The sequence below is a fragment of the Scatophagus argus genome, chromosome 1 (assembly GCF_020382885.2).
Source record: "Scatophagus argus isolate fScaArg1 chromosome 1, fScaArg1.pri, whole genome shotgun sequence".
Lineage (NCBI taxonomy): Eukaryota > Metazoa > Chordata > Actinopteri > Scatophagidae > Scatophagus > Scatophagus argus.
Window position 1 is genome coordinate 15,266,279 of NC_058493.1, and position 26,663 is coordinate 15,292,941.

General features: G+C 40.0%; 4 protein-coding genes across 5 annotated transcripts; 1 reads left to right on the forward strand and 3 right to left on the reverse strand.

Annotated features, from left to right (window-relative positions):
* Positions 1-2,439: 2,439 nt before the first annotated feature.
* Positions 2,440-6,665, reverse strand: LOC124057455 (dynein regulatory complex subunit 4-like). Its single transcript, XM_046385747.1, has 11 exons — positions 6,507-6,665; positions 6,141-6,236; positions 5,656-5,853; positions 4,476-4,676; positions 4,314-4,368; positions 4,022-4,224; positions 3,661-3,816; positions 3,456-3,536; positions 3,087-3,296; positions 2,871-2,936; positions 2,440-2,730 (listed from the first exon to the last, which is right to left on the reverse strand). Exons 1-11 carry the CDS (start codon positions 6,507-6,509, stop codon positions 2,614-2,616), a joined length of 1,386 nt encoding a protein of 461 aa, XP_046241703.1. The 5' UTR covers positions 6,510-6,665; the 3' UTR covers positions 2,440-2,613.
* Positions 6,666-7,928: 1,263 nt separating this feature from the next.
* Positions 7,929-12,218, reverse strand: LOC124057478 (transcription factor E2F4-like). Of its 2 annotated transcripts, none has more exons than XM_046385810.1 (10): positions 11,962-12,218; positions 11,395-11,562; positions 10,644-10,753; positions 10,398-10,553; positions 10,079-10,122; positions 9,392-9,456; positions 8,981-9,296; positions 8,397-8,444; positions 8,242-8,286; positions 7,929-8,143 (listed from the first exon to the last, which is right to left on the reverse strand). In XM_046385810.1, the coding sequence occupies exons 2-10, from the start codon at positions 11,551-11,553 to the stop codon at positions 8,028-8,030; spliced, it is 1,059 nt and encodes a 352-aa protein (XP_046241766.1). In that variant the 5' UTR covers positions 11,554-11,562; positions 11,962-12,218; the 3' UTR covers positions 7,929-8,027. The 2 variants fall into 2 exon arrangements, with proteins under 2 accessions (XP_046241766.1, XP_046241757.1); XM_046385801.1 differs by having other exon boundaries at positions 11,395-11,636.
* Positions 12,219-13,483: 1,265 nt separating this feature from the next.
* Positions 13,484-18,474, forward strand: si:ch211-122f10.4 (cathepsin A-like). Its single transcript, XM_046385775.1, has 11 exons — positions 13,484-13,832; positions 14,162-14,273; positions 14,359-14,496; positions 14,578-14,736; positions 14,932-15,023; positions 15,253-15,337; positions 15,431-15,583; positions 15,672-15,805; positions 16,653-16,815; positions 16,936-17,025; positions 17,120-18,474. The coding sequence occupies exons 1-11, from the start codon at positions 13,663-13,665 to the stop codon at positions 17,201-17,203; spliced, it is 1,380 nt and encodes a 459-aa protein (XP_046241731.1). The 5' UTR covers positions 13,484-13,662; the 3' UTR covers positions 17,204-18,474.
* slc38a7 (solute carrier family 38 member 7) lies at positions 17,962-26,383 on the reverse strand. The gene is made up of 12 exons (XM_046385788.1): positions 26,237-26,383; positions 24,593-25,073; positions 24,290-24,343; positions 23,038-23,182; positions 22,298-22,442; positions 22,101-22,199; positions 21,874-21,931; positions 21,635-21,749; positions 21,181-21,328; positions 20,816-21,015; positions 20,670-20,721; positions 17,962-20,101 (listed from the first exon to the last, which is right to left on the reverse strand). The coding sequence occupies exons 2-12, from the start codon at positions 24,845-24,847 to the stop codon at positions 19,999-20,001; spliced, it is 1,374 nt and encodes a 457-aa protein (XP_046241744.1). The 5' UTR covers positions 24,848-25,073; positions 26,237-26,383; the 3' UTR covers positions 17,962-19,998.
* Between the last annotated feature and the right edge of the window lie 280 nt (positions 26,384-26,663).

Here is a 26,663-nt window from a genome sequence, read left to right on the forward strand (position 1 = left end):
TTAAAATACACAATTTGACAAATACAGGATTCAATTTGTTTAAAGTCCCAGTTATGAAAGTCTAAGGATAAAAAACTCTGAACTCACCAACAATTACACTCCACTCATTTCCCTCAAGCTTTTGCCAGCATTTCTAACAGTGTCAACATATCCGGAGCTGACCTCGTTCTGAGTGCCACTCTCTGTTTCACCATCACTCAGACTTTCTCTACCTTTCGCTCTCCTCCTGCACCCCTCCCACCTGTGTCCTCTAGCCCTCGCTGTGCTTTTAGCTGTTTGAGACACTTGCTTTGTTATTGGTCTCTGGGGTTTAAGAGTTGATGCTTTATATTTCATGAATTGTTTTGTGATGCAGTATATTGTTGCAGTATGCTGTTTTCTATACGGATAAAAGGGAGAGCTGTTGTGGTTAGACTTGGGTGTACATGATCCCTCAACACAGGACTTGTCTCTCAGTCCTTTGGGTCACTGCTTGTATTTAGATGTATAACATATTGTACTCTCAGCTGAGTATTTTGGAGCATCACAAGGCTACAGGAAGGTCAGAGACCTCAGCCTGATGCTCAAACAAGGTGAAAATCTGGATCATGTTAATCACACCCAGGATATCTGTCCCATTCTCTGTGTCCGATGTCCCCCACTGACTGATTCCCTATTGAGCTGTCTCTCAGCTGGGACTCATCTTGTGACTCTGGGTTTGTTGGGGGTGTAGTCTTACCGACAAGGCCGGGCCAGCAGGACTGTGCAGGCTGTCACTGTTTAGACACATTTATCCCTCGCTCAGGCAGACTTACAATTGAGCCCTGTGCAAGGGCACAGCAGCAGGCTCCCCAGAGTCAGACCGCTGTCTGCAGGCCCTGAAACCCTAGAGGGCTGAGTGAAAGGACCACCTCCTCCCTCCACTTGCTTTAGCTGTATGATACTGTGGCCTGCACAGGGACAATAACTTCCTCCTGTATTATTGATACCGCAGGGAACAGCGATCACTCAGTGGAGCAGGGCTCAATTCACCACAGGAATATTCAATGAGAAACTGTATCCACCCCATACGTTCCTCCTGTCTCTGCTGGAAACTCAGGCAGGGCAGAGATCAGCTGGTGAAACCAACTGTTGAGATTGGAATATTTGGTTTAAGTCCAACTTTCAGCTCCCATCTTCCAATGGAAACATAAAATCATAAACACCTCAAATTACGCCCAAATCTGAGTTGGTTTTTGCTATTATCTATTGATGTTAGAAGCTTAAGAATTTATTTCACATGCTGTTTAAATCATGATGGATTTCCCTAAATTGCAACTAAGTTTATTTTAAAATAATTTGAATCAAATAAAAACATTAATCCCTCTTCATAATAGTTTACACTAAGCACATTTTTAGTGCATCTAAGTTACAGTAATAATAAACCAAAACATAGATCGATACCTACCTGCTGTAGAACAATGGGTGAAAAATAGTAATTTGCTAAAGCTCATGACGTTACATCTCCACTTGTTCTATTTAAGGTTAATGGTTTTTGTGCATTGGCCTTTTTCGAACAGAGAAATATGAAACACAAAACATGGATCAGCACACACACACACACACACACACAAACAGCTTTTCAACACATCTACTTGGCAATTTGGGTTTTGTTGTTTGTTTTTTTTTAATGAAAACTACAAGGAACCCAAACTTTATAAAATGTATTGTTGTTTGTGAAACATGGCATTTTCATATAAAACACAAGATAACAGTTGGATTAGAAAAAACATGATACAAAGGGGGTTTATTTCTACTGCACATAACTGCTGTTATTGCTAAATTTTAAGCCTATGGGTTACAAGTTTTTAAGTATCCCCCAATGTTTCAACAACAAATGGATGCACTTCCAAAACATAAGGCTAAAATGTCCCTCTTACTTCACCTCTGGGAGAAGGGAGTGATGTATACTCCATCAATCAGATTATAGTAATAACCAGCACTTAGTGTTAAATGTCAGATTAAGATTTTTGTTCCACTTCCTGCACAAATTAAACCTTAGAGCCATCAAGATTAAGTTGATTGCTACCTCATCCAGTTTAATTCTGTCAGATAACAAATAAATGTGGACATATGGGAGTAAAAATATGAATGTTTGACTTTGGGGTGAAAAGTCCTTTTGGGCTTCTTTTAAATCACATACTGTATTTTCTGTTCAATTCTATATCCATTCACCAAGCCAATCATTATAGGGATAAAAAAAACTAGCCAAAAAGCAATAAAAGAAGCATAACAACCATTATATCTATTTGTTTACCAGTCAGCCTGAAAAGGATCCCCACTAAGCTATTACAGGCTTTACTGGGTGAACGACACAGGTGTTGCTGCTGCTGCTGCGCCAGTGGGGGGAGTGATGAGTAAACAATCCAATTCCTCATCAGGACAATCAAATTGTTTTCTTGTAATTACAAGACACCAACAGAGAGAACAATGTTTCATTTTAATTTTGGTCACCAAACAACATTTGTGTGAAAGAAAAATATTAGAAACGCGTCACATTCTAATGAGATCAGATGCAAAGAAAGTGCAGTTTGCTGTAAATGAATGTCTTTCATTTCACTAAATTCATTGCTTCACAAACCCAAGATCCAGGTCTTATTTCAGACTTTTCCCAGCCAGACTGCTCTCAAAGCGCTTCCTACAAATCTCCTCCACAGGGACTCCAAGAGCCCTTTGCTTTGCTTCATAGGTCAGCAGCAAATCCTTACGGGCCTGCCGGATACATTTTTTTCTCAGTGAGTATGAATATTACTGCACAAATACCACTATTACGACTACAAATACAGGTTAAACATCACCATTAGTTAAACAAACAAATGACAGTATGATCAGGAAGTAAATGAACCACTAACCTTTGAAATCTGAGCCTTTTTAAACTTTAAGTTCTTGATGGAATTATTACTGGAGTCAATATTTTTCTACAAACGGAAAAAGTTTGTTTTATGTTCTTGTACAAACAGCAGCTTATGAAAAATTTCAAAGAATATGGATGACATCAGTAATTAAGAGTACAATGACGGTGTGAATGACTACAAACAAATAAACAAACAGGGGATCTACTAAAGTACCTCGATTTTGTTTGTGACCCCTCTGAGGGCAGTTTGGTCCATGTTGGAGGCAGAAAGCACCGAGCTGAGCTGAGCCTGCGTCTTCTCCACGCCGTCTGTCAGAGCTTTCAGCTTCCTTTCCAGCAGCCCTATCTTCACACCTGCTTTATGCTGAACCTTCTGAATATTCTGAGCAAATGTCTTGTACAGCTCATCCCTTTCCATCTGGAGCTGCGATGCACATACACACATGTACACCACAGATGCAAAAAAACATGCACATAAATAACCACAAGTACACAAAGTATTTGGCTTACAAGTTGCACATCAATCACGCTAATATTTGAGCACAGGACATAATGCTGACATTGAAGTGACATTGTCTTTTACCATGCTGAATTTCTGTTCCAGTGCCTCGTGATCTGATTTTAGATCATTTAACTCCTTCGTCTTGACCTTTTCAAAGGCATCCTGTAGAGAAAAGTGTCAAAATTTACCTCGTGTCCATTTGCAATGCGCTGAGACACATGCTGCATATTTTAGAAGTGTATAAATTGCAAGAGTACGCTCAATTTTAAAAAAAATCCCACAGAACCTTTTTGTTCGGGTAGTAGTTCATTTTTTTCTCATTTTCAGAGATTTCTTCCTTGACCTTCGAGAGAAGCTCAGTGAGATCTTTGTTGTCCTGTAAAACACGGACCAGGTCTTTTTCCTTCTCTTTCTGCTTCTTCTTCGTGTCTTTTATTTGTTGCTATGAAAAGCAAATAAATTATAACATGAGAAAAATGAGTACTACAACAACATGTCAATGAATTTGAAAAAGGACAAGGTAACAGCTTCTAAAATTTGAAGAGTTTTCTATGTCTTATCAATAATAAAAACAATCATGTGTTGCGAACAAAACATCTCAGATTTCTTTGTCAGTCTAATAAGGATGCTGTATGCTTGCGCTATACCTTGAGTGAATCATTCAATTGCAGATCCTGTTGCATGCAATTAACAAGTGCATTAGCTTCACTGAAAACTTTGTTGTGGTCTTCTATAAGAGCAGAGATGTGGCTGTTCCAGTGATCTTCCCTCTCACTGATCTCATTTTTCCTGATGTTGTCCAGCTCCTGTGGAAGCAACTCCATCCTTTTCTCATACTTGGATTTAATTTCTACATAAATAGCAACACAAAAATTATGGCTCCTGTTTTGACTTTTTGACAGCACAGTGTGTTGAACTAAACTCAAATGAGATATTTACCTGAGAGCTGCTTCTCCCAGCTGTTCCTTGTTTTAGTCATTTCTTCATCATGTTTCTGTTGAAACAACAAACAACTGGTGTTTGAAGAATTGAGGCTTACTAGCTGAAATATAATGGGTCAAAGAGAAATATTAAATATTAAACAGACTGTGTACTACAAACCAGTTCAAGCTCCTTGACGAGGTTTTCATTATCGAGCTCCTGGATGTCTACCATGATGGCTCTCATTTCTTTATGAAGCTCTGTCTCTAATTGTTCTTGCTCTTTCTGCACAGCCTCAGCTGAGACTAAACCATCTGCTTTCAACTCAGAGATCGTGTTCTCGTGTTCACACAGAAGGTGCTTCATCTTCTGCTTATACACCTGGTGGGCAAAAAATAAATCAAATGTGCAAAAGAAAAAAATTATTCAGCCAGCTATCGATACAAAACAAAATGTGCCAAAAGGTGGGTGAACATGAATATGGAAGCACAGCATTCATGTTAAAAGATGTTAAATGATGTTAGGTCCTGCAGTGGGTATCAGACTATGCTGTCATGAAACTACTGGGCTCTCTGACCGGCGATGCCATTCTCAAGCCCTGTCCTAACTTACTTACATATATCTGCAATGAATCTGTTTAGGCTAAACTACTGTGGTTGGTCCAGCTGGCAGACACCTTCATCTGAATGCTATGATCTGCTCATTTGTCAGGATACAGTCACTGTATATTGGTTCCTCTAGACTTACTAATGACCACCACTTAGCAAGCCCACTGGTATCTGGGATGTGGAGAAGACTTTAATGGATTATGTCCCCGCTGACATACCAAAGAAAAGAACGGTTTCAAAATGAGGTCGTAGTGCAGGCAAGTCTGTTGGGTCATCAGGTGGTCACTATCCCAATAACTTGTGTTTCAGTGAGTCGGGCCCACAACACAGACGGTGCCCCCAGAGACCTTTTACTGTTTTTCTTTTATCTGATGGCAGCTGTTAATGGCTTGTTTGGGTTTTACTCTTCTGTGAAAAGCTAATAAGAGGATCTGTATATCTTCAAAACGCCAACTTTTAATGCCAAAACAACCAAAAACCACCTTTTTGTTCATGTGGATGACTATATATTTGTGGCATTATCTGTAGAGCTTTTACATATAAAGGGTTATAATGACTGGAGATTCATTCATAGTTTGTTGAGGCTTTGTGTTGACAGCAGGGACATCAGATTTGTTTCTCAAACCAGATATTTAAAACAAACTGTCCACACTTTTATTTACAATTGATGAGATAGGATTTTTGTGTCCAGATATTATAAGCCTATCTGCATCAGTAGCTATACACACAGTATTTTTGTGTATTAACCTTACCTTGATCTCAACTTGATGGCGCCACTCATCCTCCTCTATGTCCTTATCCAGGTTTTTCCGTTCAGCCTTTACCTCCTCTAGCTGTCTCTCTGTGATCTCCCAAAAGGTGTGGATCTTGTCCCTCTCTAGCTGAAAGTAGTTTCTCTCCTCCCTCTCTCTATCCAGCTCCTCTCGAAGGCGCACAATGTGCTCTTCCAGCTGAAATAAATAAATAAGTCTCAAGTCTGTTTTTAGACCTTGACCCATACTAGGAACTAAAGGTCAGGATGCATCAGTCTCAGCTGCATTGCTTATGACCCTGTTTGTTTAAACTTGGGTCTTGCAAGTCCCCCAGCAGTATGGAAGTGAAATACTGACTTATATATGTCTTAATAAATATGCATGCAATATACATATGACTTAGAGCTCAAAACTTTTCTTTCCTTCTCATATAACAGCATCCATCACTCCACATTCTTCCACACACAACACACTTCAGCTCTGACCTGCTCCTTGGACATCTCCTCCTTGGTTAGGCCATTTATCAGTGTGGGCGTCCTCGCCTTGGCAGGCTGTTTACTTTTCCCTTTCTTTTTGGGTGGCTGAACAGAGTCGACACAATAGAAAAAAATGCTGTGACTGCTTGCTCGGACTTTAAGTTATTGTGGTTAAAAATCTAGCTCGAGTCAGCGCCTCTCGTGAATGTAATGACAACAGATAAGAAGAAAAAACGACTGTTCCAGTAATCAAATATGAAATTCACACACAGGTAGCTGCTAGGTAGCTAACAGCTAACATTAGTAGCTTACTGTGACGTTATTTCCCTCAGCCCATATGTTTGTGAATAATTGATTAAGGAATGCTTTGCTCACCATCGTATATAACTGCGCAGATAATACGGAGGAATAGGCAATGTCTCGACAGTTTTGAGAAGCTGACGCACAGTTAGCTCCGCGTTAGGAAGAGTAGTCCGCTTCCATGCAAAGCCTGCTGTATCAAACATGTGTTGTCATAGCAACAGGGGCGCACACGTCCAGCAGGGGGCGAGCTGTGCAATATTTGGGGTTTAGTTGTGTATTTATACTGTGTGCCATTTTATTCTTCTACACCACTACACTTCATGGGGAAATACTGTACTTTTAACTACACAAGGTTAAGTTGACCGCTTCATTTTACTCTTTACATTGATCTAAAACTGCAACACTTTAAGGCTCTCCATTTTGTATTTAAAACCAGCAGGGTTTAATAGATGATAACATACCATCCAGTTGTAAACAGATTGTTCATCAACTTCTCCTGTAGGCAGGAAGCTTAAACATAAGAAGCAAGAACAGGTCTCACAAATAAAAAACACACAAAAACCTGAAAAAGTTCCCTTCTTTCCCACCTGGAAGGCTGTAAAACCTATTCACATTTCTCCATCAGACTTTTCCTGCTCTCATGCTAATTTGTCAGTACCTGGAACAGCAGCACTACAGAATTACCTCTACTACATGGTGTATAAATATCACTTCACATTATTTTTCCTTGTTCATGTACCCAATGCCCTGGCCTTGGTGCTGTGCTTTTTAATGTACACATGCACTAGTGAAGCGCTGTGCATGCAGGTGGATGAACTGTATGTTTAAAGCCTTTTGAACATTTTTTACATTCGTACATTCCTACATTTTTAGCCATGTCATAGCAGTGTAAGTTTATTTGTCCACTACATTGGTATCGCCATCCAGAAGAAACATTTTGGTATTCCTGACTTTTCACGTCAAAATTTCATTTTACCCGAAAAACTACCGACATTCCCATCAGCCACAGCTGTATATTGTATTATCTGCTAATCATCAAATGTCATCATGCTAACATGCAAAGCTAAGATGGTGATCATGGTACACATCACAACTTTTAGCATCAGCATGTTACTATATTGTCAGAGAACATAGCACGTCAGTGTTAGTTTTGAGCTCAAAGAAATACAGTACCTCTAGTACATCATAACAGGGTTGTTGGCAGCTGTAGACTGAGTCTTTAATGCAACATCTTAAGTGGCATCAGTGTGGGTTTCACATGTGTTACGCATACTTTAACTGACTGAGAAAATAGCACTACAAAGTTAAAGGAAGATTCATGCAAGGGACCAGAATTTAAACCCATGCATATTGTAATCCAACCCATTACATCAGCCCTCTAATAAAAGCTGTGAGCTTTTGTTGTTGTTGCTGTCAAAGAGGTCTTGTTGTGATTGTATTATATTTTATAATGTTGGCTCTCTCTCAGTATATGAATGAGGTGGACACAATATCTAAAGTCATTTCTTTATTATTTTCATAATCAAATATAATTTCAAAACAAAAAAGTATTTAAAATATTTATGTCTGAAGTCTTAACACAGGAGTTCATTGTCAAACATTAAACAAAGGAATGTCAAAGAGGTCACAGAGGCCTTCACTCTCATCCAGATTACACATGTATTCCTGTTCAGTTGGAGGTGGAGACAGACGGAGGAGTGGCGAAAAAACTGAGGAGGTAAACAAGTGATTAACAGAGATATACTACAAGAACCAATGAATGATAGATGAGTATAACATATAAAGTCAGAAAATTAAATGCACAAACCTTCAGAGACAAGGAGCTCTTTGAGTCGATCTGCATTCATTATTTCTACACAATAATTGAAGGCATACTTAATCATATGCATAAAGTCAAATAAACTTACATAAGAATTTAATAAACATAAATAGTTCAGACACAGGATAAAACGTGGGACCTACCTTTGGTGGGCTGCAGTAGGGCCTCCAGTTCTGTTGATAAAGTTTGTACTGCAAATAAGATTTTTTAAAAATCAGTGAAAAAGCCCACAGCGCTAAACGAAACATGCATGAGGCAGGAACACATTCCTGTATGAGCATGCAAGAAATAGTCGCAGACACAGAGAAAGACACCACAGTACCAGAAACTGAAGAGATACACAACTGATAAACTGACTCTTCGGTCAGTGAGGGAAGAGCTCGACATGTGTTATCTCTACTTCAGTTCAGATAAGGAGCTGTAGGGATCCGTTAGCTTATCATTATATACATTTTTTTTACTTTTGTATCTTCTTTTTGTATTCACTGTCATTTTTTTAATACTGTCCAATTAACTCATTCTGGTCCATGTCTAAATTGATCATTTCTATGAAAAACTGTAAACTTTAAGTGTACTCAAAATTTAAGGTAAATTCATATTGTCTCCGATCTAGACCTGGGATTATTATGGGTGGAGTCCAAGCTAAAGCAGAGCATTAGGTTTCCCTTTCACTGGCATATCAACAAAATCACACAGAAACTGAACTGTGCACACAAAACATACTCACATCCAGATGCATCAGTTCTGTTAGGTTCAGCATTTACACATGACGATGACTGAAGATGCTGCAAGTCCTCCATAGCCGTCAGTCTTGATATTGTGCTTTGTTTGGTATTAGCTGAAGCCTGACTTGGTAGGATACTGCTTTCTGTCTCATCTGGAGCGGACATGGCTGATTTGGCCCTCCGTAAAATGTCTTCAGGTGGTGGGACTGGCAGTACAAAAGGATCAGAGCTGACAGAGTGTTTGTTAAGAAGCACAACATCTATCGGGCCATTGATGCTTTTCAGGTGGATTTGGTACTTTGCTGGACAGTTCTGGACCTGAAAGAACGTACACACCAAATCATCCCCAATCATCTGAATTTAAGAAAGTCAAAGAGAGAAAAAACAGTCGGTTCCAGTGATGCAGAACTTACGGCTTTGGGAATCGGAACGTCTAGCTGTGTGCCAGACGGCGCTCGTACTGCCAAGAGAGTGTGGCCTGGACAAGGACGAGAGTGAAAATCTTTGGTAAAAACACAATAATTTAGTCTGGTTTTTGTATACTTTAAGCCAAAAAAATGTTTGTGCTGTCTGTGTCAACAAGCAACAAGATCAAAGTAAGAGCCATCATGACACGGACAGCAATGTTTGTCCAGCTGTGCTGAAACTGGTCCAATTACAAAAACACACTGCATTACCAAAACATCAGCTGATGCTGCACTGAAATCTTTTTTGCTAACTCTGCATCTTGCCTGTTCAGAGCTTAGTTTTCCAGTAACACATTTCTCTGGTATTAACAGAAATGAATGAGGAATAATACTGTCTAAACCTGGATTTACGTCATATGTTGACTAAACCCCAAACTGTTGCACATGTTTTTGTGTTCAATTAAATTAATTGGATCACGCTGTTGATTTTATTGTTGAATCTGCTACAGATGTGTACAGATGTCCATCATTGCAACTCTTCAGCAGCAGAGATGAGGGAGAAAAAAGTGTACTAAGCACATTAGTCATAAAGCAGGGTTAGGATGTGTGTATTTCACTCTCATTTCTCTACCATTCCTCTCCTACTTAAATTTTAAAATGTGGCAAAAAAAGGCAAGCGTGACTATACATTACCACTGAAGCAGCTGCAGATGTCTTCATGGTGCACATAGGTCAGAGTTGGTTTGAATTAAGGTTCAGTATTGTGTTAATCTGAGGAGAAACCTCAAGGACTGTGTGTCAGAAAGTAGGAAGCCTTAATGATAAAGTTGTTCGCGACATTACTTGTGTCATAAAGAAGTAAACCACAGGAAGTCTGGTAAAATCTGTTCAGAAAGCTGTACTATATTTCATTTTCAGCTTAATTTTATTGTTAAAACAGGACAGGTGAAATATTTCCAACAAACATCTAAATTCCTGCACCCTTTGTGGTGTTTTCTGGAAAAAAGGATATTTGCTGCAGTCTTCTGTCGTGTTCCTGATGCTCTGTTCAACCCAGAATCTCTGCTGGTCCAACATACATTCCTTCTGCTCCAAGTCCTCCAGCTCAGACTTCAACTTCGTCAGTCTCTTGCTTAACTCGTGTTCACTTTCTCCCGAGATTGTGCCCCTTATTTAGAAAAACATAGACAGTAAAACGTATTTTTGCACCACACTTTTGACACACGAGCATATCCAAAAGGCTGGTTTGAATACTTACTTCCACTTTATCATACTTTTAGAATTTTTCACAATCAGACCAATGCCCTCCAGCACATTTGTGATGTCATAGATTCGTCTTTTCTGTCCAACAGCCAGGATCCTGACAGCCTGAAATAATAATAATACATTTTTTCCACAACCTCTTTCTCTCAACACACTCATAGTTGTTTGTTTAGGAGGGACAGACAACCATCATAACATCATGCTCTTGTTCCAGAGGAGGTAAAATGCACTTAGAGTCGCTCCAGCTACCAGCTTCTGCTTCTTTCAGTTAAATGTGACATCAAATTAAAACTTCTGAGGGCTTTAGTTCACAAAAGAACCAAATCTGTACAAAAGCAACCTTTTTCCTTTGGTTTCATATTTTGTTACACTAAAAACTCACACATTTCACACTCACACAAGCATCCAAAAATAACACAGTAAGAAATATTCTTTCCCAGCCACACTGTAAGCACAAATGTTAATCAGAATTTAAAAAAAATTTTAAGTTATATTTAAAATGTAAGAGCATTTTAAGTAACATTTAAAATTCTGAAGGTCTTCTGTAGGTGTGGCCAGTTGGATGTATGTATATTTATTTTTCATGATTCTTCACTATCCTACAAATATTGTGCAGGCATGTGTAGTCCTAGTCCAGAACAGTAACATTGCACACAACAGTAAAACTAAAACTGCCATTTTGTTTATGGTGAAACATAAACAGTGGGATCAGTGTATTTGTGATTGACTGGTGTCAGCTCACTTACTTCTCTGAGGTCCATCACACCGTCTTCAGCTTCTTGCAACAAGCTGACAAACTTCGTGGTGAGCGCATTCAGGCTCCTAAGACTCCTCTGGCATCTGGGGTTCTCGTTTGGCATGGCGTTGCCTTTGTTTGGACTATGTGGGCCACCTTCGGGATCCATTCTGGGGGACTCGAGAGGAAAACAAACGGCCTTAAATCCGGGTCCCTCCCTCCGCTGTGCTGTTGAACTCAGCTGCAAGAAGTCTAGTTCACAAAACCGTATTTTTTTTAAAAAAAATCTTGTCAGGCTTTCTTGTATGATAGATCTTTTTATAGAGTCGTGCAAATTTGAATATATATTGTAAACACTATTTTCACCAGGATAAGTTTCTCGCTGCCTCAGATATGAAAATTTTGTACCGGAAACAGTAGCATTTTGTGTACATTTTCATGTACATAGCCCGTGTTAATAAAAGTGTAATTTACTGTATGATTTGAAGTCGTTGGATAGAGCCCTAATATGTGCGCACGAACAGGATGTCTGTACAACATCAGTGCTAAGCGTGAAACTTAGGGAAATGGTTTTTACCTGGAACGTCGTTAAGACAAACAGCACACAGAGTTGCTGCCGAGGACACCGAGCTAGGTTAGCACTAACGTTAACGCCAACAGTTCAGACGACGACACCTGGTGTGATTTTAACTTGAGATACAAATCTAGTCGGGATGGTAAAATTAATCTCCAGGTTAATTCCAATCTAAAGCCAGAGTCCGGACTTTACTCGTAGTCAACCCCCCCCCCCACTGTTTTGGAATTCGGCGCCTATTTTTTCCGCTAGCTGGATAAACTTGCCTTCACAATAAAAGCCCATACTTTCGACCGACCAAAATAAACTCTTCTCTCACTAAACTTATGCAATCGTTTAAAGATGCGCTGTGCAATCGGTATTAACTCATTTCTTTATTGAGTATACTCCATCTACTTTAAGATTTAATACTAATCCAATAGATAGATATAACTGAAGTCACAACTACTCCACGATTTGACCACAAAATAAAAGTATTCAAATATCTTATGTTTAATGATTTTTTTATGTATTTTATCTCTATATTTTAGTTAATTTTAGGAAACAAAGGCTCATTCGTTTATTTGTTGGCTTAGAGTTATTGCTTAGGGACACTTTAAGTTAAGAGAACAAGGCCATTGTTATACTTATTAGCAACATCTTTGCTTTTCCTACTGTGACCGGTATGTCTGCTGTGAGAAGACCATGTATCCATGTCAGTGGTCTTGGCTTGGTTTTTGTTTAATTTGTAAAGAATGCATTTGCCTATTATCTCAAGGAAATTCAATCGAATGCAACTGGACTTAGTTATTTGTCTTTGAAGACGTTTCACCTCTCATCCAAGAGGCTTCATCAGTTCATGCTCGCTTGACTAGGCTGGGACTAGTCCTCGGACTAGTCCCAGCCTAGTCAAGCAAGCCTAGGACTAGATAACCATGACCTGGATGAATGAGAATATTCACAGGCTCATTTGCCTATTCACTTCTCTAGAGACTACGTGCACCTGAGAAGCCTGTATTATATTGGTCTAATAAATGATACATATACGGTAACTTCCCAGAAGGGTGTGACTCACCTATTTCCACCTCTGTTTTTCTACTGAAATTTGTTTTTTTTTAAAAAAAAAAAAAAACAACAAACAAATAAATAAATACAAAACCCAGTTGTCTGACTAAAATACATCATACATCAAATTTATTATGTGGTTGAAAACATATTTGATTATAAAAATGTTCGCATGGGAAAATATCTTAATACTGCATGTACATGTAGAAACATGTACCCCTATAATAAAAATCGAAAATATATTTCTATGTCTCGGTACATCCTAATTTCAAAGTCCTTGTCATTATAATTGCTTTGCCTTTTCTGATTATTTTGTGTTATTTTTGACAATGTGCGTGTGTTCCTCTATTTGTACTGCAAATGTGTTCAATAAAAGAGGTTTTTAGGGGTTACGGGATTTGACATAAATTGATGATCAGTCAATAAACCTGTGGCGTCTACTTATAAATATCCACGTGACTTCGAGATTTGCTGCGCGACACTTCCGTGTACAGTCAGGCGCAGGTCACGTGACTTACAGTAGCAGTCACATGACGCTTTGATTCGACTTGTTCTTGCGGAACTACAACTGAGGACGTTGGGAGAAGCTGCTGCGACAGAGAAACTTTGTCTTTGTCTTCTGTTGATGAGCGCTGCTCTTTAGTGCGGGTTTTTTCAGCGATGTTCGCCCGGGGGTTGTTGGCCTGCTTGCTGGCCGTGTTTCAGCTCGGCTCTCGGGCTCATTACGCTCCGGATGAGGTAACTTACCTGCCAGGTATGACGTTCAAACCCAACTATCGACAGTGGTCAGGATACCTCCAGGCACGGCCGGGAAAGTTTCTCCATTATTGGTAAGAAACGCTAACCGACTGGCTGCAGGTTCTTATGAAGACCCACTTTGCTCCGCCTGAAATTGGCGTCTATTTTCCATTAAGTAAATGCTTGTTTTTTCGCACTATGTGCATCTGAATAATCTAAACAATGCAGGCTGTTTTCGACTTCTACATTTGCACACTGGGATGGTTTTTTTGGGTGGGGGGGTTGTCAACTAATTAAAAATACCTAGGTCATCCTGCAGGGTGCCTGTAGCCTGTGATATTTTTTGGAAAGTTTTTATTTTATTTTGAATTTCTAACAAAAGTGCCATGCAGTGTTTTACCCTGGTCCTGATCTCCTGCAGGTTTGTGACTTCTCAGAGGGACCCAGTCAAAGATCCTCTGGTGCTCTGGCTGAATGGAGGCCCAGGCTGCAGCTCTCTGGATGGATTCTTGTCAGAGAATGGACCGTTTCATGTGAGCACACCAGCTTTGTGAATAACTGACTGTGCATTGAGTAAAGGTGGCAGGCTGGCTGACCAAGTTTAAGTTTCCATTTCAGGTAAATGATAATGGGGCCACACTGTATGAGAATGAATTCAGCTGGAATAAGATTGCCAATGTGCTGTATGTAGAATCTCCTGCTGGAGTGGGATATTCCTACTCTGATGACAGAAAGTATGCCACTGATGATGACCAGGTAAGTTCAGTGACTCTCTTCCTGTGAAAACCAAATAAAAGCTTTGAAACAGCCTTTTCATGTAACATGTTTTTATCTTAGGTCGCTGAAGATAATTACAGAGCCCTGCAGAGTTTCTTTGCCAAGTTCCCGATGTTCACTCAGAATGAGTTCTTCATCTTTGGGGAAAGTTATGGTGGGATTTATGCACCAACCCTCAGCCTTCGCGTGGCTACTGGAGCTGCCACAATCAACTTCAAGGTGAGATGCTTCATGTAACTTATCCTCTGATGTTTCGGTCATCAGCTGCTCAGTGTCTGTAGTGCTGGCAGAATGCTGTTTCTTGATCAAAGAGATGTTAGTTTGCCCTTGAGGCACTTTTGTGAAATTCAGAAAAGGTGTTTGTCGTAATGCAGACTTATAGCTGACTATTCATCTTTGCATTTTGGTTTTCAGGGCTTTGCAGTGGGAAATGGTCTCAGCAGCTTTGCCATCAATGACCAAACTTTGATCTACTTTGGTTACTACCACGGCCTGTTTGGAGAAGAGTGAGTGGCATGTTGTTTGCCTTGAGGGAGTATGTTTTAGAAAAGCGATGCCATTGGATGCTGTGTTCAACTGGTTCATTAAGAAATTAGGCACACAACATGCATGACCTCTAGCTTGATATCTCTACTGTTCTGTATCCTTTAACAACTGACAACAAGCCAAGAAGTTAGGAATTACTGTGATGTTTGATGCAGTGATTGTCATTTTAAAACTGTGTTTTATGTGCAGCTTGTGGCGTGATCTGAACATGAACTGCTGTGAGAAGGGAAACTGTAACTTCTACAATTCCAGTTCAGAGACATGCAGGACGCTGGTATGTGCATGCTGTTTCTTTCTGAGTTCAGCTGGGGCTTTCTGATGCTGCTGGATGACTCATGAGTTTAAATACATCCTCGTCTCCCTTCAGGTGGGTGTGGCCTTTGGGATCGTCTATGACAGCGGACTGAATGAGTATGCCCTGTACTTGGATTGTGAGGGTGGCAGAAGATCCCACAGAGCCTACGACAGGACCATGAGTCACCTGTTTAAGAACTACAGGAAACACTCACACACTCACAAGGTGAGTGTTTCTCTCTGTGAACAATCGCTGCTTTCCTCTGCATCAGATTCTTTTTATTGTGTTCTACTGTTAAAATGTTGAATGGAAGTTTTCAGATCGAGTGTCTCTGGGCGAAGTCCCTCCCTGCATCAACAGCACAGCCCAGATGAACTGGCTGAACAGAGGTGATGTGAGGAAAGCTTTACACATACCAGATACACTTCCACCATGGGACATCTGCAGGTACATCACAGCAAAATGATGAATGCGATAAGTGGAACGTGATGTTTGGTGTTTGTCTGTAGTTGGTCAAAACTGCACAACAAATGAAAGGCAGTTGATACTCCATTATGTGTGGTTGTATTGTAATATTGCAGCAAATCTCATCAGACCAAAGAAGCAGCTCATATGCTGCGTATCTTCATTTATGAATCTGTATGCAGAATAAACTGACCAGAATCGGTGACGGGAGGCTGCTGAGACCATTTCCCACTGTGGGTCCCTCAGAGCAGGCTGTTGTCTCAGAGCAGCAAGTGTTTTTAAACATTTATTCCTGGCTATGTCCTTAAAGATTGTCAACACTTAACATTTAATAACAGGATGTGTTTCAATGTGTGACGTTGGCTGCAGGGGTTTTGCAATGTGTCGCCAATGTCAGAACGTGTGTTTGTGCAAAGTGTTACGTGGAAGCTATGTGTTGTTGAGAAGTTGACATGCTTTCTTTTCTTTTTTTCTTCTTATTTTTAATGCTTTTTATCTTCAGTGGAATTGCAGGACTGAGTCTAGCACAAATTTCCCTGCAGGGACTCTGAAGTATATCTTATATTTTTGTCTTGTACATGACAAAACAGCTCATTTGCTTCTGCAAGTTTCAGTCTGCCACTTGAGCAGCTTATTCACAGTAACACTTAGAAAGTAGTAGTTTTAGGCACACAGCACCAGTCAAATCAAATTGTTGTGTAGAATTGAGCCCATGACAATCTTAAAGTCTGAGTGACCAGTAATTTGTAACTGAGGCACTCTGCCCTCTTGGACAGGAAGTCAGTGACGTGTTGCTCATGATCACCACCAGCTCTTTTCATTCTTGTAGTGACGATGTTGGAGAGCAATACACCAACCTGTACCCGACAGTGAAGGAGGTGTATCTGAAGCTGCTCTCTCTGGGCCTCCGGGCGCTGGTCTACAACGGAGACACTGATATGGCCTGCAACTTCCTGGGAGACCAGTGGTTTGTGGAAGATCTCGGCATGAAGGTAGAAACTTCAATTTTAGGAAAGATTTTTAAAAAAAAATACATGAAGTATAATTTCCTCCAAACTACAATCAGATGCACTTCTAAGTAATTTAACTAAAAAAAAAAAAATGTTTGTCAGATGACCACTAAGTACCAGCACTGGATTCATGACGACCAGATTGCAGGTTTCTACCAACAGTTTGGAAACATCACTTTCCTGACGATCAAGGTAACCACCAGTGTGCTGTTCAGTGCCAGAGAGCATGGTTGTCCTTTGATCGGATTGAGTCATTGTGGAAAAACTGCTGCCCTCTGTGTTTCAGGGTGCAGGTCACATGGTTCCTCAGTGGGCTCCGGGTCCAGCTTATCACATGTTCCAGTCTTTCCTAACAAATGGTCCTTACTGAGCCACCGTTTTGGAGCATATGTTTTTCTCAGGGAATGTGATTTTGGAGGGAAAAGGACTGTTAGGGCACTTAACTATCACTTGTTATTGTTCATAATGTACCTGCAGTGCAGCGCGTTGAGTATCTGGAGAGGGACATACACATGTTGTGTTGGCTTTGTTCTGCGACCGTCTAGATTTGAAATGGAAAAGATTTATACATCTCTATGGGGTTAATGGTAAAGGAATCTAAACCTGTTTTTAGACCGTCAGTTTTAAATGATGATAATTACACTTAATATTTGGTAAGCAGCCACCTTCACTTCTCTTTGAGCTTGGTGTCAGTCTGGTTTTCAGAAGTGAAAAGCACAAGCTCCTTTTTACATTGTGTTGAAACTGGGGAACCGCATGTGTATTTGAAAGGTTAAATGTCCTTCACTATTCACCCAAAAATAGAAGTGAAAGCCTTGATTTTAAGAAGTCAGTGCTTTGACCTCACCATTTCATATCTGAAATGCACAATAAAAAGTCAGAACATACATTTTCCCTTCCCAGATGCTTAAACTGCACTCTAGATGATCAAATGAAAACATTTTCTGTTGCACTGATGTAAAGTTGAATCATGACATTCGTGGCCTTCACTGACACTATTCAGCAATAATTAAGCTGTTGAGAACATATGAGGTGATTGTTCTGAACCTAATGGCGATGCTCAAAAATGTCCGGATCAGCACTGCAACTTCACTTGCATTTGTCTGTCAAAGAACTGCCAGGAACACGTGGATTGTCAGATTTATTCACATGCCTTGATTGTAGTTCATGTATTGGGATGTCACAGCTAGTTCTGTTATGTATTTCCATTAAAATACAAACCTAATGTTTGCAAGACAACAAAGACATGTGACTTCTGATTAACAAATGCCTCAAGGGTAAAAAAAAAACAAAACACGGTAAATCAGCAACAGAACTTGTAAACGTGCCTGACGTCCACTCATGACCAGACAAAATGTCTGCAAAAGGATGACTTTGTAACCAAAAGGTTAAAAAAAAAAGAAATTGACACAAACAGTTAAACATCTCTATTTCCAACAAAGACTGAAAAAAATTCAGTAAAACAGAAGCAACCTGGCACAGATGTTTTCTGTTGACAAACAGCATCACTGTTCTGACTGCAGCTCCTTTCCCTTCCTCTAAAATATGGTAAATGTGTTTATTCCAACAGTGTGGAAAAAAAACATATCCCTTTTACATTCTGTCCCTCATGTCCACAAATAAAACATTTTATAAAAGCTGGATTAACAGTAAAATCAAAAAACTGTCAAGCCCTGAATCTCATGTTTACAATATACCCAAGGTTACATGTGATACAGTCAGATTAAATCCACTCATCTCAGTCTTGATTATCGTATCACAAACCTTTCAGCTGCATTTATAGTTTAGTTGAAAAAAGTATGTTTATGATGTTAAACTGGTTTGACTTGAAGTACAACTTAATGATCTTTCTTAAGTGTTAAATAAGGTTGTAAATACTGGGGCATTAAAACAAAAGCTCACACTTTGCTTAGTTTAAAAACTAGAAACAAAGTCTGTAGTGGTGTGTACTGATTCCAGTAAATAAAACCTCACATTCAAGAGTTTTAACTTGCCTCAGAACCAAATGTTTTCTGTAAATTATGTGCAAACTTAAGTCTGTGTACATTACATCAATTTTTTTTCATACATTCACAAAGACTCATTTTCAAAGCTGTGAGGAATTAGTACTCATTAAAAACCTAAATAGCTTTTCATATCCTGACTGTGGGGGTGCAGCTCGACTTGGACTCCCCACAGGTCTGTTCACAGTGTTGAGGGACGCTGCTGTGCTCTTCCGCACAATGAAATAACTCGTCGTTATGACACCCGCAGGCTCATGTGAACGTGGCTTCGTACTTTTGCAAACTACATCATCTTAACAATTCAACCTCAATGTCAATTATGAAATTACAATCTTAATACTTACAACTTTATAAAAATAATATAAAAGATACCTAAAAACTGAAAAATTCATGATTTCATTGTGATTTAAAAATATGATGCGATTAGTTTGTCTTTCACGATAAATTGAAATCCTCACATTTTTCAACTCGTTTAGCGGTTCTGACTGGAAATTAAAGCAACAAGATTGAAGTGCCCAGCCCTGCAGTACACACATCGCCAAATTCAGTTTAATTTGTGGACAAACTATTACCTGGACCAGCTTAAGGTCTGGACTAGACCTGGGAACCACAGCATGTCATTTTCAATAAGGAACAGTTACTTTGGCATGCATATTAAAACACAGATTGGTATAATTTAATTATTAGAATCAGTCTGATTGTAAGATCTTTCTATACAAAGTCCTTCAGCTCTTGTATACGAAACAGGAATGTGTCGCCCCTGCAGGGTCCAGAGACAGAGACGTCATTTTGTGACCCTGTGGAACAGCTAAACCGCCAAAAACTTCTGTTTTCGCTGCAAGTTAAAATCATCATTGCAAACATAAAACATGCAATTCGCACTTTACATCAAATAAAAGGCAAAGTGTCTGAAGTCACTTGGCATTGCGGGTGTGTCTCTACCTGACAGAGTAAAGAGCTGTGGAGCTTTAACTCAACAGGGATCAGAGATATGACATTCCATAGAGGTCTTGATTTTTTTTTTTTTTTTTTTTAAATGAGTGTCATGAGATGCTCCTCCATTTTATCCGGTAGTTCAGAATAGCAGCACAGGACTAAGCACCCCCTCCCCGGTCGGTCTTCAGTAAAGAGGACACCACTGTCTCTGACAAAAGTGTTCTTTTTAACTGACAACATCTTGATAGATGGAGTTGGTTGTGGTGAGGCCGAAGATGAAAGCTCCAATTGTAACCATGATGACACCGAAGACCACCAGACCGTGCCAGCTGTAACATTAAAGAAAAACCTTAAAGGAACCAAATTTACTCAAATCTGCATTGAACTGAATCAAACGTCTATTGCTACAGGGACACTTGTAATATCAAAGTTTCTTTTAGGGCTGCAGCTAACTTTTCATTACCAATTAATCAGTGCTCAACAATACTCAGTTTACACTGATATAAATCAAAGAAAAGTCTGGAGTCTGACAATGTTTGCCATTTTGCTTAAGAAATTACTTAAGCAAACAGACAAATAAAATGTCTAACAGTCATCTGAGTAAGCCATAACGACACTATAAGATGGTGATACTGGAGTAGCTTGTTTTGATGGTTTTTCTGCACCCTAGTGGCCAAAGTGTGATACTGCATCTTTAACAGCTGTGAGGAAATTCATCCTCTCATGTTTCACCCACTCTGACTATAGAGTAGCAAAGGGCCGCTTCAGTGCAGCACCAAAGGACCAACCGCAGTCATAGAAACAAGGACCTTGTTGCTGTGCAAAAATCTTGAATGAAATCAATTTACTTAAGTTACAAAGAAACTGAAGTACTTTCAGGGATAAGCAGCACCTCACCTTGCAGATCGGTCATCTGTCTCTGACAGCTTGACTTGCATCAAACATAAACCTGTCAAGAGATGTCGGACATTACAGCGTGATATTAACACCACACAACAACACAAACATCTGCAAAACCTTGCAAAGAATGAGGAAAGTGTTACCTGGGAATACAAATATAAAGCAGGCTGCCAGTCCTCCGATCAGTGAGATTACCCGACCAATATCTGGGATGAAGAGGGCGAGGACGAGGGTGACAACAAACCACACCAGCGTTTGCAGGATCCGCCTCCTCTGCTCACGACGGACACACACCTCCACCTGCTCACCTTGGAAACGCAACCAAAGTCCTTCTATAACTGCCCTGGAAAGACACACGATTACACCAGAGTGCAAGTGAGTAAATGTTGCACTGTAAAATAAGAAATGTTGTCTTTATCGTACACTCGGGACTTATCCCATGTGACTGAGAAACGGTATGTAAAAGAAGGAGATCAGAAGCATGTAAATCACTCTAATCATATTTTACCTGCCACAGAAGTGTAAAATGGGGTAAGAGGTGATGACACAGATGACAATAAATGCTCTTGCAATGGCCACAGCAATATCATTAGGAGGGTAAGACATCAACACATCCTGACTAACATTGGAGCCGAACGTCAGGAAACCACAGACACCTGATCAAACACAAAACACAACAAGCATTTAAGTATTAACAGCCAATAACGAGCCCCGTGACTTGTAACAGTATGGTACAACATCCGAAACATGTTTTAGATTAGGAAGAACTTCACATCTAATCCATGGGACGAGACCACCAAAATGTGGACAGCATACTTGTAAGCTGCTTAGATATTTCACTGGTTTATCATGACTCTTATCAAAATCAAACACCTCTTCACAGGCAGTTTCCTAAGTCTATTTACAAGTCAACATGAGACTCACAGATTACTTCGTTGAACGAGTGCACACATTGATAATACCTGTTCCAGTGTAAACGAAGAGACAGATTATCATGCTAAGAGTGACGACAACTCCCCAAGGTTTGATCTCCCTTCTGCTCATACTGTCAAACACTGGCACACAGCTGACATGGCACTGCAGAGAGAGAGGCAGACATCAGGAGGAAGAGGAGAAGGCATAAATAATTTATCAATATTAAAGCATCCAGAAAAAAGTCATATAGCTTTATGATCTTAAATGATACCAAATGAAGCAATACCTGGAAACCAAAGCATATAGTGGGCATTGCATTGAAAACTGCAGTCCAGGAGGAAGAACTGTAACAAACAGAAGGATTTAGCAACTCAAGCAAAGCATGACGACAAGGATGCAGATGTTTCTGTCTGGATGAATTGGTGAGCAATGATTAGCAAAAAAGTTTTTAAAAAGCTGTTAGCTGCAAAAAGTAAAAGGCAGTGTTCATGAGGTGTAGGCTGCAGAGCTCACCTGGTGGGAACATAGCCAGGAGTGACCTCTTTATCCGGCCAGATGTACTTTATAATGACCACGATGGTAACATACCACGTCCCCATCACACTCAGTGCACTGCAGCAAGGAACGACATTTTAGACATGATCATCATGCAACATGATCTTTTTTCCCCTTTTAAATACGCAGTAATAAAATCAGCTGACAGTCCGTACCTGGCATACTTCTGAAAGCCGATCTCTTTGGGGATGGAGAGAGGAAGAATAACCAGGACTGCAGTAACAATGATGGTAAATTTGCGGTCAGTGTACCAGTGGCCACTCACTGTACCATCTGCTTCATGAGCCACTGCAGCTATCACTGAAACAAAAAATAGTAATTACAAAAAAAACTCTGAGGAGGACAGACAGAATGAAGGAGACGCTAAAATGTTCGGTAGGAGTGCAAACTGCTGCACACAGGGAACAAATTTAGCAAAGTAGATAATTAAAGTCACCAGTCCAGTCCATTTCAACAGACCAAAAGAGGTGAAAAGTCACAGTAAACTTCCAAAGACAGGCAGGAGTAGGATTTCTACACTGTCAGCGTCTCAGTACAAGGAAGCGTAAGAGTGGGTCACATGAGGGACACATTTACTGGCTGAAAAAGCTGAATGGTGTCATCCTTGATGCTCTTCGCCCTCATCAATGATGGCACCGCCTTTCATGTAAAGGTTATCAACACTACTAGTACCAGACATCTTCCTTTGTTCGCACACAGAAATTGCTAAAACATAGGACAATAACATCAAAGTCCATGCAAACGTAGGTCACAGAACATTAAGTAATAAGAATTATACTAAGCTCAGCTCTGAGAAACTTTTTAACTGTTGTATGATAATTAACAATTAATAGTATAATTAATCTGATAAAATGAGACAGAAAGACAGCGGGTCATTCACTGTGAATATACTTACAGCGATCCAGCTGGTCTCCAATGACAATAAAGAAAGCGATGCAAGTCCCAAAGGTGTAAACAGCAATGGATACTTCACATAGGACTCCTATGACTTTCCCACAGGCGGCTCGAACAACCTCCTGGTAGGTGCTTTCGTTACTGACCTGAAGAAAGCAGACAAATATTCAAAAAGTGGGCACACAATTCAGCAATAAAGGAACCGAAATAGTCTTTTTGCAAGAATACTGCATGAAGGTTGAATTAGGGTAAATGGAGGGGGCCTTGAAGCACCTGATGAGTCAGTGCTCAGTTGTTAATGAGCATGGAAATGGTACTAAGAAAACATTCACCAGCAGCGCTAAACACCACCAGCATCATGGAAACTTAGGACAAAAGTGAAAAACCAGAATTTTCTACACTGATGACCATTCCTTGAATTGTAATCTTCCTCTTTTGTTACTCATGTGTCCATCATACTTGCTGAAAATTGTAAAAACCAAACATGTTCTTCTGCTGACATAGATCATGTGGTTTAAGATTTTACACAACATGAGTGGAGTTTAAGTCACTGGTCCAATTAAGGTATCAGATGAGATTGATAGAAACAATAAAATTTACTTTTGTGTTTGTCCATTGGCAATCTCCTGTTCCCGGCAGGTTAGAATTGACTTTGTATATGAGCCGGACACACTGCTCACAGGTGTTCCTCTCCACTCCAAATATAAACCTGCTGCAGGAGCCCCACTGCCAATAGTCATCATCTCCAAAGTTTAAAGTTTTGTTACAGTCTAAGTAATGTTTAGTTCTGTTCAGTAATCCTGAAGTCAGCGATTCTCATGGAACCACATTCACATTCATCCTATAACTGAATATGGCTGAGTTTTTGTATTTTAAAGTTTATGTGTCAAACAAAGATCATCTACAAATTGGTTCGTTTGGTTCCTCATCACTTTAAAGAGTATTTAATCAACTCAAAGGCTATCATAGAAGATATGATAGAAGAGTTTAAGTTGAGGCAGTTCTAAAGATGCCGTGAAGAAGCCTTTTTGACGAGCGAGCCATCAGGAAGTGAAAGAATGAGTTTTTGCGTTATTACACAAGACTAGACTGCTCCAACTAATTCACCAATACTGAAGGAAAAACACTCATGAAGGAAAAGGAGTGAGATTTAAACGGCTGTGAAGAAGATAGAGAAAATGAAAGAGAAACAAGCAGAACAGCAAGAGATAATAAAGACTTTCAAAATCTGATGGTCCTGAAGGGGCACAAACCTGGGAGCAGTAGCCCAAGATCACGAGTCCACTGATTATGAAGATCAGCATGAACTGAAACAAAGAAGAGGAAACATCAGATCAAAGTTCCCAATAATGTTGTCAACAGAAAATCCACTCACTGTCATCAGTTTTCAGGTCAAGTAGTGCGTGTCTGCACACATGCTGAAGCCAGAACTGTGAGTTGCAGCAAGTTATGGTATTTCTCTAAATGCTTATAGACTAAACATGTGTCCAATGGAGTGGACTAAGGGTCTGTGTAAGGGGCATACAGTATTGTGTGTCTCAGTGGGATCTCCTCACCATTTGAAGCATCACGCCTGCAGTTACACCTCCAGCCATATTGAAGGCTGCAGGGAAATTGAGTAGACCTGCTCCCAGTGCTGCATTGACTACGATGAAGACTGCTCCCAAAGACGACACTCCCCCGTTCCTCCTCCTGTCTGTCTCAAGATGCCGGTCAGTATCCACGCTGGGGCTTTGCAAGAGCCACGCCCTTTCTCCAGAGTCATTTCTACCAATTCCGCCCCAGTCCTCGACATCAGCGTTAATCGCCATGAGTCGACAGGCTGTAGCTCGGCCTGCCAAGCCTTACCGACCCAAGAAAATTAGTCCCAAATGCTGGTTCCGAGCAAGGGAAGAGTTGACCAGAAACTCAGAGTGGGTGGACTGGGAATCTCACAGTAGCGGTTAGTTTCTTATGGCCAAAGTTCAGTCAGAAGGCAGCTGATGTTTTATCAACGGTATCGCCAGGGTCAGTATTTTGTTGTAGCCATTCAGTAACCTGTAACAATACAATGTAAATTAATATAGAGTACGTAGTTATTTGTCTTGGTTTTTGGATTGTTGTGAGCAAACATCAAGCATAGGATTGTTTTTAGTACAGCATTTATTGTCTGCATTCTACGTTAGCACCCAAGCAAATACTTTTTTCCCTATTAATGAATAACTGGAGCGAATAATTCAGACAATGGTTAACCTTAATAAATATGAACTCTTTCTAAACTTATTCAACGTTAAAACTCACTTTTCTTGCCCAATGGACAACAGCAAAATTTGAATGAGCCGGTTCCTGTATTGTTTCGAATCTGAAGCAGTACATTGACAAACTCACTGTGTGAGCAGTGCATTCCTTCAGCCAAGCAAGACAATGGCAACTTTTAAGTGAGACTTTTCAATTCAGTATAAACACTCTCAGCACTGACACCGGGGACCTGTAACACAGCCGCAAGTCAAGTGGTAAATCAAGTATTTCCCCATTAGTACAAGCTGCCTTTGATACTAAAATGCATGTTTCTCAGAGCTGAAGTGAGCTAAACTCTTCATGCAAGGCAAACAAGGTAAAGTTAATCAGGTGATTTAAAGACCTGACATTTGCCTTCAGCCAAAGTATTTAGTGACAATACTTCAAAAAAGTCATACATTACCAGCCGGGCTCGGGAACAAACACAAATCTCGAAACAATCATTTTGGCTGACACAGAATCTCGGAATGGATTTGTCATTAAACTAATGATGAGTTTATGTAAACAGAAATCGTATAAGTAAAGCGGAAACAGATATATATATAAAAAAAGAACAAGTGAAGGCACTGATGATATTCAGCTCACCTCATTATGATTTAAGTTACTGCCATCTTACACTACACAGGCCACAGACACACCATTAGCTTCCAAAATTAAATACCGGTTAAATACCACACCTTTTCATGTGATTAGATTATTGCTTTTCTTTTCATTAACGTAACAATAACTTCTGTCAACGCAGTCGCCTCCTTTGTTACTCAGCGTCCGATAATAGCTCGCTAGCAAACGTTACACCTAGCTAACCACAATACAGAACGAAGCTATTGCTTTACCAAACAGACCACACATTAAAACATTTCTATATTTCTTATACTTAGTGTAACGTGGCCGCTGTTTGGTGATATGTAGGTTGAGAACAGTACCTTCAATGCAAAACAGCCTCCACCGCCGGTTAGGACTGAGCTGAGGGTGTATTTACAGCTTGTACAAAGCAGAGGACATGTGACACCATGTCACGTGACTAGAGTTGTGCCTGTTCCTTGGAATTGTGGGTACTGTAGTATACTGGAGTTAAACCACTTAACTGTTAAGTGGATGAAAGCTTGAAAGTGAGATCCATGTGAGGTCTTGACATTCAGCATAATTAGTTCAGCGTCTGATCAACAACAATCTACGCTAAGAGAGTCATAATAATGTTATTTAATTATCAGTGCATTATGGGTCAAAGCTAGATTAGTAATGGAGAAATGGGCAACCGTGTGAGGGCCCAAGATTCACTATGTTGTCAATGAGATTGCAATGATGTCATTGATTATAAACAGATTTAGGAATGTACACTACTAAAGGATA